The sequence below is a fragment of the Lepus europaeus genome, chromosome 12, assembly GCF_033115175.1.
Source record: "Lepus europaeus isolate LE1 chromosome 12, mLepTim1.pri, whole genome shotgun sequence".
Lineage (NCBI taxonomy): Eukaryota > Metazoa > Chordata > Mammalia > Lagomorpha > Leporidae > Lepus > Lepus europaeus.
The window spans coordinates 66,447,629-66,462,162 of NC_084838.1; the positions used below are offsets into that span (position 1 = coordinate 66,447,629).

At 39.7% G+C, this 14,534-nt stretch overlaps 1 protein-coding gene across 1 annotated transcript in view; it reads left to right on the forward strand.

The window, feature by feature from the left end:
- Positions 1–685: 685 nt before the first annotated feature.
- The window catches only part of PTPRD (protein tyrosine phosphatase receptor type D), a 428,560-nt gene continuing 414,711 nt past the window's right edge, over positions 686–14,534 (forward strand). Inside the window, exon 1 of the mRNA XM_062208263.1 lies at positions 686–748. Coding sequence (XP_062064247.1) covers positions 694–748 — 55 coding nt within the window. The 5' untranslated portion in view covers positions 686–693. The remainder of the gene's footprint in view (positions 749–14,534) is intronic.

Sequence of the window (14,534 nt, forward strand, 5' to 3'; positions counted from 1 at the left end):
AGGCCTGTAAAATTCCTGCTAAATCAAGGAATCACATGCTAACTATTGTATTGACTCACCGAAGTCAAACTAGACTTGAACATTGATGTGTCTTCAGGAAAGAAGCCAGATGTGTTAGTGTGAAAAATTCTAATCTCTGCTATTTTGTTGGAGAAGTTGAAATAGCCCTGTCATTTCACCTGATGCCAAGGAAGCAGCTTCCACTATTCTGTCAATAATAGACTTCTTTCCTGCATGGAGGAACTTAAATCTTTCTTATTGCACCAGTGTGCTTTCTCCCACTGATGTATTCACGTAATGTTTCATAAGAAGTGACAGTTCCTTCTCAGAGTGCATTGCCGGAAAGATAACATGAGCAGAGAGTGAGATTCAAGGTGCTTGCCTTTGGGATGACCTGAAAATGGGGATTCTAGGGCACCACATTTTACAAAAAAAAAATAGTATTACTTCCTTCCTAATACTAAAGCATGGCATTTATAATTGTGTGTTTACAATGAATTTTCATTCATGCTGATTGTGATGGAACAGGGAGAAAGAATGAAAAATCTGACCACCACTGTGTTGTCTTGCCCTCCTTCCAGGCTCTGAAAGTGTTCAACCTGAAATTCCAGACCGGACAGACTCGCTGTGGCTTCAGAGGCAGTGATTCCAAGCTGCCAGCGCGTGCTGCTGCCAAGCTGCAGGATGGTGCACATGGCCAGGCCACTGCTGCTGCTGCTCGCATTCCTCCTCCTTGCCGATGCTGAGAGTAAGCCATTCTCCCTTCTCTAGGGGACTGTGACCATAATGAGCGGTTTTGTTTGCAGTTGGCACCAGGCTCAGGGCCTCTGAATACATTTCCTTTGGAAGTAAATCCTGAGACACTGTGGGATCCTCCTTGGCTACCAGCCAGCCTTTGAAAGAGCTTATTGACGTGACTTCCTTACCATTTCCTCCCTCTCTTAATGCCCCTTTTCGTGTGCATCTAACTGCTCATACTGTTTTGTTTTGTTTTTTTATACATCTTACCAGACTGGTGGCCAAGATATTACAAGACCAGTGATGTGACTCAAACTGAGGATAACCAGTTGGTGGTGACAATAAGTAAATGCTTTTCGGACCCATTAGAAATTTCCTTAGTTTTATGGATATTTCTATGTTTAGAATCGTGCACAATGTCACATTGAGCCCAATTAAACTTCCAAGCCCCTTGTAGCTGTCATAGCAGCTGTTGTAATGTACCGTTTCCGACAGCTGTCGTCGAGTGTAGTATTCAAACAAATCAAGCAGAACTGACAACTTCGTGGCTGGATGGAGGGTCTCTGCAAGTGTGAGGAGAGTTCTGTGGAGTACAGACACCAAAGTTGGGATTCTGGACTCAATTCACAAAACTGCGATTGTGGTCAATTAGTTTGCCAGTTAATGAGAAGATCATATCTCCTTCGTAATTGGGAAATCATTAGGCCCACCTTGTTTACATGTGTTTCTTTTCCCATCTGTCTTGTGGCTTTTTGGAAGTGACAGTACTGGGGAAGGGCTTGTCTGCTTGCATGGTAGTGGTTTAGTTCTTAGGAGGGTTAGCCCTTTTCTTTGGGAGTCCCCTGATATGATTAAAATGTCTGACATCTGCAGCCATTAACTTTTCCCTTCACTGACTATTTCAGTGAGACCAAATTTGATTCATGTTAAGGATGTTTTGAAGACAAAGAATTTGTCATCTTGGCACCTTCATATTTATTGCATTTTGACAAGAATTCCCTCAGTAGCAGCCAATTGCTTCATTTGTATAGGGCCTCTGTTTTCCAAAGAGATCTTTTGAGGCATCCCAAGAATAATGTTAATAATAGGATACATATGGAACACGCATGTTTTAAGCATAACATTATCTGGCTGCTAATGTATATAATATCCTCATTAGCACTTGGGAGTGTTGCTTTAAGGTGAAGCCAAGGAATTTCTAGTATAATGCCAGCAGATAATTAACTTGGAAAGGAGCCAAATATAAGATGCTTTTGTTATTTTACAGCCATCAATGTCAAAACTTATTTTAAAATTTAAGTCTAAGTTTAGTTATTAAAAAGAAATGGGGTATATGGCTTTATCTGTTTGGTGTGTGTTTGGGCTATAGTGCAAAAGTGAGTAATTTCTCCATTGTTAATTTCAGGCAATGCATATTAAGACTTTGGGAACCCACTTTAATGTCAGAATGTAGTTACATATTTTCTTAAAGTTATTAGATACAACTACTGTATATCATTGAAGTTAATCTTTCAGATAAGTAAAAATATTCCACTGAGCAGCTATGCTTAGCTTAATCCTCTGATGGAAAGTGGCATACAGATTTCAAGAGTTTAGGAATAAGAACTTTGATTTTATTTTTAAAGATTTTATTTGCTTGCCAGAGGAGAGAGACACAGGCACAGAGACAGAATGGGAGAAAGCTCTCTCCTCTGTGTTTCACTTCCTAAATGATCACAATAGCCAGGGCTGTGCCAGGCTGAAGTCAGGAGCCAGGAATGCAGGAATGTAATCCAGGTCTCCTTTGTGGCTGACAGAGATCAACATTTGAGCCGTTAGTGCATTACAGAAAACTCTGGAGTCAGGAGGCCAGAGTTAGGAATCCAACCTAGGTGTTCCAGGAGGGGATGAGGGCATCTTAACCTCTAGACCAAGCACACACTCCTAGATACAAGGACTTTTTTTAAAAAAAAGATTTATTTATTTGTTTGAAAGGCAGAGTTATACAGAGAAGCAGAGAGAGAGAGAGAGAGAGAGAGAGATTGATTTTCATCTGCTGGTTCACTCCCAAACTGGCTGCAGCAGCCGGAGCTGGGCTGATCTGAAGCCAGGAGCCAGGACGTGGGCCATCTTCCACTGCTTTCCCAGGCCATAGCAGAGAGCTGGATCGGGAGTGAAGCAGCTGGGACGCGAACTGGCACCCATATGGGATGCTGGCACTGCAAGGCAGCAGCTTTATCCACTACGCCACAGTGCTGGCCCCCACAAGGACTTTTAAAATCTTGTTTAACAGAAAACAATTTATAGTACAAATGGCCATCTCTATTCTTTCTCATCCTGCCCTTCTCCCTTTCCTCCTTCATCGTACTTCCTGTGCAGCTTAGTTTTGCAAAAGAAATTACACACACTTGTTAGCAATGTGTAGTTAAATTAGGTACTATATTAGGTTTATGTGATACCAGTTTTCTACATCAAGATATCTATTCCCTCTCACCTTTCACATTGCGGTTAAAAAAATTAAGTCAGGCTTCCAGCTTGCCCAATCAGTTTTGATTTTCTTCTCAGCCTGGATTGATATGTTTTCCCTGAAACAGACTCCTTTGGCACTGTTGAACAGCATGTGTATCCTGAAAGTTCATGATAAAAGAAGAAAATTTAACCATGGTTTCTTCAGTACATATTAAAAGAAGGAACATTCATTATGCTAGAGAGTATCTGTGGTGCATAAAAGCCCACGGTGGTAATTGAAGATATAATTTTACTCGGCACAAATGCTTAAAGAACAACAGTTGAAACAGGATGCAGACTGTAACTCATTAAGGTGTGTCATTACCTTTGCTTAAAATACTGAGGGAAAAAAACACACCAAAGATATAAACACTAAAGAAAAACTTCTCCACTATTATGTAAATATGGTATTTTTCAGGTTCTCATGAGCTGGGCCACTGGTTTATTTCCTTAAGACTTCATTAGCCCTTCTAGCCATATTTGTTGTCTCTTTTTACCTAACTGTGGATTATATTGATCCCAGGGATCAAGAATTAAAATGTAAATGTAAAAATGTAATTTCAGCTTCTCAGAGCCATTTGAGAACTCTGAAATATTTTTCAAAAATTTTCCTTCTTTGAAAAAGAAGACAGTATAGGAGTGGGGAATAGAATGAAGCACTCTACTTTACCATAATAATTTAATGTGTCAAACTCACTTCCTTTTGAAATGATTGACTCAAAGGTGTCCAGGAGTCAGATTATAATCTGCTGTGTTGAAGCCATAACCAAGTGTGTTAGGTATGACACTGCATTAAATAGCAGAGCTCTTACGAGCCTTGGTTCAAACCTAGGTTGAAAAATTGTGATAATATCTCTTTAGCAGAAAATTATAGTCTTTGCCATTGCCAATTTAGAATGCCCTAGGCTAGATGTGTGTGAATCTTGCTGCTTTTCATTCCTGTGTCTTGAATGCTCCAGTACATTTTGCTTATTTTTAAAATCATGGACACAGGACAGAGGCAGCATCTCAGGGAAGAGTCCAGTGTGGGTTCTGTGTGAGCACCTTGAGCAGCTTCCTCAGGCTGAGCCAACCAGAGTTCTGGGTTGGCCCGTGGTTTGATTCAGCTCAATTCAACAGTGCAAACTGAAGATGAATTTAGATTGCATTGGTGCAGTCCTGAGGTGAATCTTTTTTTCTTTTGCATGGATTTTCAAAATAGCTTCTGGTAGTTTTATTTCATATATAGCTTTAGTTTGCTATTTACCTTTTTTTTTATTTTTTTAAATTAAATTCAGACCAAGAATGTGCTGTTAGCATCTTCTTTGTCTAGCCAGTTCAACACTAATGCAATCACTTACAGTTTACTGTTACATTCTAGACCTGTGTTTATACTCGGGCCACTATAATTGGACCTGACTGTTTATCAGATCTTCATTAGAAATGCGGCTTCTTTTTCTCCCTCCACCCCATTCTAGAAACAAAACTCTTGATAGTTTAATTCCTCAAATATTTTAATTTATCCATTTTCTTAGCTCTTTTTTTGACATTTCTCTATTTAGATGGTGAATACCTCTTAATTTTCTTTGCTTTTTGTTAAAGAATCTTACTGTAGTGACTGTGTACTCACAATATTTCTGAGTTACATAAAAGCAGTAAGCATTTTTTTCTTTTTGGTGTTATATCATTGTGCCCTGTGGAACTTAGTTATTTCTTTGATACTAGAGAACAGATTGACTTTTCTGTGGTAAGATAACCATTTTTACCTTCAGTGTTTCCTGATGGGCAGCATGAGGTATTAGTTAGGAATATGAGCTCTGAAATCGAAGTGTAGTTTTGAAATCTGTCATTTGATAAGTCATGCTTGTTACCTCAGTTTCACTATCTTTAAACTGTGGATGACATTGATAATAATGGTGATGGTGCTAAACTATAATAATGAATAGCTACTCTTGGGTTTTGTGAGGATTAAATTTATTAAAATAAAACACATAGATCAGTAAATGGTAAAAGATACAAATTTAATAAAAGTTAAATATGGGTCTGGCATGTTAAACTTTTATTAAACATGAGTTAAGCCGCCATCACCATTCCATATCGGAGTCCCAGTTCAAATCCTGGCTGCTCCACTTCAGATCCAGTTCTCTGTTAATGAGCTTGAGAAAGCAGCAGAAGATGGCTCAAGTACATGGGCCCCTACCAAGCACGTGTAAGACCCAGGTGGACTTCCATGCTCTTGGCTTCAGCCTGACCTAGCTTCAGCTATTGTGTCATTTGGGAATTGAACCAGTGGACGGAAGATCTGTTTCTTTCTCTGTCTCTCCCTCTCTCTGTCACTCTGCCTTTCCAGTGAATCTTTTAAACCAACAAATGTTATTTCATTCTGAAAAACATTCAGCAAATATTTTTATTGAGCACTAGTGTGGAGTATTGCACTAAAATTATTTTACTTAAAGATGATCAAAGTTGGTTGGTTGATAAGTCATGTTTACTTGGAGCATGTAAAGTCCTGGGCTGGCATCTCAGTAATTCTTGTCCATGGGAGGTTCTTATAAACACAGATCCCCTGCAATTAAACTAAATATCAAGAGGGGAAATTTAGAGAATAACATGCTTATGAAAAAGCTCTTCTTTTTTTTTAAGTTTTTATTTATTTATTTGAGAGGTAGAGTTACAGACTGTGAGAGGAAGAGACAGAGAGAATGGTCTTCCTCCGTTGGTTCACTCCCCAAATGGCCCCAACAGCCGGAGCTGTGCCAATCTGAAGCCAGGAGCCAGGAGCTTCCTCCAAGGGTTCCCACGCAGGTGCAGGGGCCCAAAATCTTGGGCCATCTTCCACTGCTTTCCCAGGCCATAGCAGAGGGGAAAGCTCTTCTCCTATAATTATTGATTTAAAATTAATTTGATTCTGATAGAATGAATAATGGAAGGTGTATCATCTGTCTTTTAAGTTGATTTTTTAAAAAAGATTATATATTTTAACTTTAAAAAATTTATTAGAGAGAGAGAGATACAGAGAAAGAGATAGAGATAGGCTCCTATTTTCTGGTTAACTTCTCAAATGCCTGGCACAGTCATTGCTGGGTAGAAGCAGAAGCAAGGAGCTGGTACTCAATCCAAGTCTTTTATGTAGGTACCAAGAATCCAATTACTTGGATAATTACTGCTGCATTGGCAGCAAGGATATGCGTTAGCAGGAGGCTGGAGTCAGTAGCAGAGCCAAGTATCCAACCCATGTGTCGAATCTAGGCACTGTGATATGTGAGATACAAGTGTCCTAAGCAGTGTCTTAACCAGTAGACCAAATGCCTGCTGCTGTTGCTGCTTATGCATTTTCTTGAGTTACTCAGAAGAAGGAGCTAGAGATGTTTGTTGTAGGCAAATACACTAATACACAGCAGTGGACCAGAAAGGTGAAGATGGAGGTGAACGCAGCAAGGAAGGGTGGCCATTGATATTCCATGAGAGTTTTTGCAAAAAGGAAAAGAACAAAGCATAACAAAACATTTTTCTAAAGATTTATTTATTTATTTGAAAGGCAGAGTAACAGCAGAGGCAGAGGCAGAGGCAGAGAGAGAGAGAGAGAGAGAGAACTTCCATCCAAAAGCTCTTTAACAAAGAAAAATAAAAGGATGCAGTTGAAAAGCAGGGCACATGGTTCCTTTTGCTTACAGAAATGGGTGTGATATCTTCCGAAATAAATTCAGGAAAGGAAATGGTGTCTTTATTGGTTTAAATGCATACTTCCCACAGACTCACTATACACCAGGAACATGTTACATTAAAAATGGTTTTGTTTTTGTTTTAGACTATGAGTGTGCTCCCCATCTTCTTGTTTTTCAAATAATTTAGTTAACCACTACAAGGTAAATGGCTTGGGATAATGAAAATATTCTAAAGTTAGATTGGGGTAATATTACTACTTGAATGTAAACATACTAAATACCACTGGATTGTACACTTTTTATTTTTATTTTTAAAAAAATTTTAATTATTTTAAAAGATTTTATTTATTTATTTATTTGAGAGATACAGTCACAGACAGAAGGAGGGAGAGACAGAGAGAAAGGTCTTCCATCCACTGGTTCAGTTCCTAGATGGCCACAACGGCTGGTGCTGAGCAGATTCGAAGGCAGGAGCCAGGAGCCTCCTCCTGGTCTCCCATGCAGGTGCAGGGGCTCAAGCACTTGGGCCATCTTTCATCCACTGCTTTATCAGGTCAAAGCAGAGAGCTGGATTGGAAGAGGAGCAGCTAGGACTTGAACCAATGCCTCTATGGAATTCTGGTGCTGCAGCCGGAGGCTTAGCCCACTATGCCACAGTGCCAGGCCCTGGCCAGCCCCTGGATTGTACACTTTAAGTAGGTGAAGAATAAGGCTTGTAAATTATATGTCAATAAAGCTATTCTTTTTATTAGTTTTAAAAGGGTAACTTGCTGTTTACTGTAGTTCTTTGGTTAGTGTCCTTTCAGTGAATTCAACTTGAAAGTAAGTGCCTTGGTTTCTGCAGGTCCCTTAAAATAGGATGTGCTCATTAGGGAGAGCAGGGGAAAAGCCACTGCATTTACCATGTTTATCAAACGTCGTCTTTGTTTTCCTATTCTCGGAATTGACAGAGGTGTGGCAAAAGAAAACATTGCTTCTCTCTTCCTCTCTCTCCCTACTCCCTTCACTGTAAAGCAGCTAAATTAGCAAAATCCAGCTGTCTGCAGCCAGGAAAAAAATTTCAGCTATTTTACTGATCCTTTTTGCCCCATTGCTGGGTTTCTGTAGCTTTCTGAATTAATTGCTCCCAGTGGAGCTGCAGCTACCTCGTAAGGTTAAGAATATGTCATACAATCAACCCATGTGTACACTTCAAAGCATTTTATTGAGTGTAATGGGACTTTTCCTTTTTTTAAAATTCAAAATAGGACATATTTGTTATCTCTGATCTCTGTTTGTGGTGAGGCCCTAAGCTTGAAGTATGGAACGACATTTGAAACAGTGGGAGTTAGTTATTATTTATAATAGCCTGGTGGTGTTTGATCTTACTATTCTATGTTTTCTCATCTCTGTCTCTATACATTTTTAGATTCTTTAATTTTCCTCACTCAGCTGCTATTTACCTGCCTCATTTAAACCACCTGATTGAATGGGAGTCCCCTCTCTGCCTGCCTCTGTCCATTCGTTTCAGTTAGTTTGGAAACTCCAAGCCAACATCCATAGTGGAATGAAGAATCGGAGAAAAGGCCTAGTGATGACTGAGTTGAAAAGTCACTTTTAGGCCAGCGCCATGGCTTAACAGGCTAATCTTCCGCCTTGCGGTGCTGGCACACCGGGTTCTAGTCCCGGTTGGGGCGTCGGATTCTATCCCGGTTGCCCCTCTTCCAGGCCAGCTCTCTGCTATGGCCCGGGAAGGCAGTGGAGGATGGCCCAAGTGCTTGGACCCTGCACCCCATGGGAGACCAGGAGAAGCGCCTGGCTCCTGGCTTCAGATCAGCGAGATGCGCTGGCCGCAGCGGCCATTGGAGGGTGAACCAACGGCAAAACGGAAGACCTTTCTCTCTGTCTCTCTCTCTCTCCCACTATCCACTCTGCCTGTCAAAAAAAAAAAAAAAAAAAAGGCACTTTTAGAACCAATTCTCTGACCTATAATTTTATATTTTCTCTTGGCCCCTGTTTGTGTCGGCTTTGTTTATCCTTTCACCAGATTGCTGTGTCTGTGCACACATGTGTGCCAGCTATGTGGAAAGCTCTGTGCAGCGTAGCTGGGACGTAAGCATTTTGAGGTATAGGCCCACATCAGCTTGTAATACATCTTCAGAATTCATAACTCATCTCTAGGATGCTCTCAGGCAATATCCTTAGACCTTGTTTCTAGGAAGGAAAGGGTGTGTAAGAAGAATATGGACTCTGCAGCTGGGGTCCTTATGTTCAGATCCTGCCTTTGCTGTAAGTGACTCTGAATGTGGGCCAGTTACACATTGCCATGGGCCCCTCACCTATAAAATGAGATTAAAATGATTAAACACTTGATATCCTGATCATAATGATTAAATGAGGAACTGCTTGTAAAGCATTTTGTATAATAAGGATAAATATTCACTAAATGTTAGTTGCTGCTATATTTTTTTTCCTCATTAGCTTGCATCACTTCAAATTTGAAGCATCTATGGTTGGATCTCTATTAGCATTTATTATCCCATTAACTTCATAATTGGAGCAGAATCTTTTACAAGTGTAAATATGTATCTTTACATACATTTATGGTTCCAAAGGACATTGAGTGATGAGCTCATTCATGTATTTCATTACTTCTTTAATCAGTGTTTATTGGATACATTTCCTGTGCCAAGCATTGAGTCAACTGCCAGGGATACAATGGTGAGGAAAGAAGAAATCTGCTCCCTGGCCCTAAAAAGCCTAAACTCTAGTAGAATAGGTAAATATTTAACATTAATCTTAAACTTTTGGATTTTGTAACTGTGACAAGTGTTATAAGGAAAGAAAATAGGCAGCTGAATGCCTTATCTATTTTGAGTAATAAAAAAAAACTTTCCTGAGGGTCTTTTTTTTCCTTAAGTTTGAAATACTTTTGAAGTTAACAAAAATATACAGGAATTCCCATGTACTCTTCAGCCAGTTTTCCCAAAATAATAATATGTAATCACAGTACATTTCCAAAACCAAGAAGCCCCTATTTGGGTTTTACCAGTATTTACATGCACTTATTTTGCTTTAAGATATGTACTTCATATATTTGATCACATGCAAGATCTGAGAGAGGAGTTTCTGAACTGTTATCTGATGGATGAATAGAAGTTAGCTAAATGATGCATGACTGAGAAGAACTGTTAAAGTCCAAGGAAGAACATGTTCCTGCACCCTAAAACAAGGGAAATCTGTTGTATTCTGGGAGGGGGGAAAATTGTTTTGTCTGGATCTCAAATAGCAAGGAGAGAGGTGGGTATAGATTAGCTAATGCAAGACTTCCTGGACCTTGTTCAAGATCTTGGTCTTTATCCTATGAATGATATGGATCATTGATTAACATTTTAAATACACCAATGAGGCTGAAGGGAGAAAAAGTGCTCTGGAGGGAGGCCAGTCAGGATGGCCTTGAGATCTAAGAAGGAAGTTGGAAGTGATGGTGAAGATGAGGTTCAAGGGACCAGGATGGTGCAGATTATGATATAGAACCACCTGTAAAACTGGTTGGAAGGGTTGCTATCAAAACTCAAAACTGGGTCTGCTTGCCTGCTGCACAGGAATCCAGTCACTGCTGGTGTTGAGTGGGAGGATATGCATTAGCAGGAGGCTGGAGTCAATAGCAGAGCCAAGTATCCAACCCATGTGTTGAATCTAGGCACTGTGATATGCAAGACACAAGTGTCCTGAGCAGTGTCTTAACCAGTAGACCAAATGCCTGCTGCTGTTGCTGCTTATGCATTTTCTTGAGCTACTCAGAAGAAGGAGCTAGAGATGTTTGTTGTAGGCTAATACATTAATACACAGCAGTGGACCAGAAGGATTCTCCATTGAGGTCGGGGAAGAAAGGAGGTATTTATTGCAGAGTGAAGAGCAAGGAACCAGGCAGCTAGCGCTTAAGACTTGACTCCTCAAGGGGTTAGGGATTAAGGATCTTAGAGATTGAAGTTGGGGTTACGAGGAGCCTGTTCAGGTCATGTCCAAGTGCCTGGTTGTTCTTACTGTGCTTGTGACCATCGTTGATTGTCAGTGATAGCTGGGGCTGCCTGCAGGTAGTAGTTACTTCCTGCCCTGGGCCTGGGATTCTCCCAGAAGGATTTATCTTGAGTCAATAATGACCATCCAAAACTTACCTATTAGAAAAAAAATTGACCTCAGCAGTCAGGTGATGGCTGCACCAACCCATCAATTCAAAGTTAATTCTAGTAAGAAGTTGATTGGCCATCAAAAAACAGAACACCCTAAGCTAAAGAAGGGAGTCTAGAGGCTGGGACCTGGTGGTAACCAGCATCTGCATTCAAGGTGCTCTACAGGGACAGCATTAGGGAAACTGCCTTGACACACACACACAAAATTTTAATTGACTTTTTTGAAGATGCAATCTCCTAAAACTTGAACCACCAAATAGCTTGTTGTAATTTGGAATGAAAATGCAAACCGAGTTAAGGAACCCAACCTGTTTTTAGTATCTTACAGGTAACCTTTTCTTTTGAACATGTTATTTTTCTCCCCAAATATCAATGAATTCTTAGAATTTTATGTTTTGATCATCAAGTTCATATAATTTTATTCATATTTATCACTGTGTTAATACCTGTTAGGAATGTGGAAATCAGAATCAGTTCAGAATTGTGAATGAAATTTAGTACCTTACTAGAAAAGATACTTCAATTTAGTTGTGTTCTCTGAGAAAAATTTTAAATTCACTCTATAATTTGCACAGGGTTTTGCAAAACCCACAACATGGTAGAGTGACAGGCATTTGCAGTAACACTAGTTATTAAATCTGACATTTAAAAATGCCAAGTACTTATATCTTCAATTTAGAAAACAGTACAGAATGCATTGCTTTTGAACTAAAAGTATAGAAAAGTACAACAAACATATTAAGCTAAATACAATCCAGTAGGTTTTCTTTTCTTTATCTTTTAAGATGCCTATAAAAGAGTGAGAGAAAAAAATGCTATTGTTTATCCCCAACAAAGGTCATTTAAACCTTCGAACTTCAGTAATTTCAAGTACATTGAATGGAAACCCATCAAATATATATAATTTTAAAAAGTAATTGTAAAGGGGCCAGCGCCATGGCTCACTTGGTTAATCCTCCGCCTTGCGGCACCGGCATCCCATATGGGCACCAGGTTCTAGTCCGGGTTGCTCCTCTTCCAGTCCAGCTCTCTGCTGTGGCCCAAGTCCTTGGGCCCCTGCACCCTCATGGGAGACCAGGGAGAAGCTCCTGGCTCCTGGCTTCGGATCGGTGCAGCGCTGGCCGTAGCGGCCATTTGGGGAGTGAACCAAGAGAAGGAAGACCTTTCTCTCTGTCTCTTACTGTCTATAACTCTATCTGTCAAATAAAAACAAAAGTAATTGTAAGCCACAACATTTAAAAGTGATAATATTTTATGTAAAACATGCCTGCTAAGTGTAGCTAACAAATCCGATCCAAGTTCTCATTATCATAGAATTTTTTGTTGGAGTGTGGTAGAGGTAAAAGAGGCACAATAAGACATGGTTATGGAAAAAAAGTAAATGAACACTGAGATTTAAAGGTTTCTTTAATTATTTGAAAGGCAGAGTTTCAAAGAGAGAAAAAGAGACACAGAGAAATCTTCTATCTGCTGGTTCACTTCCCAAATGGCCACAAAGACCAGAGCTGAGCCAGGCCAGAAGCAGGAGCTTCTTCCAGCTCTCCTGTATGGGTACAGCAGTCCAAGGACTTGGGCCATCTTCTGCTGCTTTCCCAGATGTATGAGCAGGGAGCTGGATTGGAAGTGGAGTAGCTGAGACTCAAACTGGCACCGCAGGCCTTGGCCATAACCCGCTACACCACAAAGCCGGCCTCAAAACAGTGTGACATAGAGAGTGATAAGTTCTACAAAAATCCTAAAATAGGGCATGTGTTTTGATGTGGTATGAGAGCATGAGAAGATTAGGGGAAGGGACAGGGTTACCCCATTTTATGTCAAGGAGGTGTTTGTGAGTGAGATGTAACTTAAGTATCCCTTATCCAAAGTGCTTGGGGTCAGAAGTATTTACAATTTCAGCTTTTTCTTTCCAGATTTTGGAATATTTACATATACGCAGTGAGATATCTTGGGGATGGGACCCAAATCTAAATATAAAATTCAGTTATGTTTCATGTATATCTTATACATTTACATTTATCTTATACATTCATGCATATCTTATACATTCATGTATATCTTACACATTTACTAAAGGTAATTTCATGTAACATTCTTAGTGTGCCTGTGTTTTAACTGTGACCAGTCACATGAGTTCAGGTGTGGAATTTTCTACTTGAGGGGTCATGTTGGAACTAAACGAAAATGTGGATTTGGGGGTATTTAACATTTTCAAATTAGAGATGCTCAGCCTACATAAAACTTAAGATGAATGATGGGGAAGGATGAGTCATGAAGAAGTGGAATTCAGAGTATCCAGGCCGATGAACAGTGGTTGCAGAGGACCTCAGTCCATAAAGAGCCTTGTGTTCAAAGGGTAAAATAAGGTCTGTAAAGCAAAGAAGGTGAAGACACACAGGGGTGGGGCTAAGTCACATGGCCCTGGAGCCCCCATAAGGTATTTGGATATCGCAGTCAGGTGTATGCAAGTATGTAAGGAAAAAGATGTTTTCTTCGAATATCCATTTGTGAAGATGAATTTAGGAACTACCATCCCCCACTAGAGAAAGCTACCCCCTTTCCCTGCCCTGCTAATAGTACATTGAATGTTGGTACAACCTAGTGATGAAGTTATAAACTCCTTGTCAGAACAGCTTACCTGAAATTTCTTTTGAATCAGACAGTGTAGACTTGGAATACTAAAAGCCTCTGGTTAACAAAAGCACACATGTCTGCTTTTAGCTCTTTATCTCTGGCCAGTTTTGTTTTTCTTTCAAAGCTGATGATAGTTCTACCCTGGAAACATGTAATTAAGTCTATACTTCCCTTCATCAATATCCATAGCGGGAGAGGTCTAAAGAGAGTACATTTGTAAAGCAGAGCTGTAATTGGAGGGCAATGGCCAACATAGAATTTCTGGGAAGAAAGGAACTTTAATCCTTTGTCTTATGTTTCCATTTAGTCAGAATTACAGCAGTAGGATTCCTAAGTGATTCCTAGGTTGTCTTCTCTAAATAGATGAAAGCCTTTTAATAAAATTTTTCCTAGTAACCTCTTCCATTTGGGAGAAGGAAAAAAAAAAAACAACCTTTTTTGCTTCTGTGATTTAACATATTTGGATTGAGTTTTAATTCCAATGGGAATGTAAAATAATCCACAAAATGATTATTAAGCCATAACTTAAGTGTTTTCTGTAAAACTGTCCGTGATATTAACAGCCAGATTTAGCTTCAATTCTGAATCCTCTACCCACCTGGGACAGTTTTCTTAATTTTTCTGACTTTTGGGGATACACATCGATTCCGCCAGTGCCTGTGACATTTAAATGTGCCCCTGAATGTGCACTGCTGTGGGAGGTACACAGGTGTTCAGTAAAAGTCTGTTTCCATCAAATTCTGTATACATACGGTAATGCCTGGCATATGTATAAATCTGGTGTCTAACATTTTCACCTACTGAGATGATTTTCAAGGAATTAAGCAATATTTCTTAAAGCAGTAACAAAGAAAAAGAAATC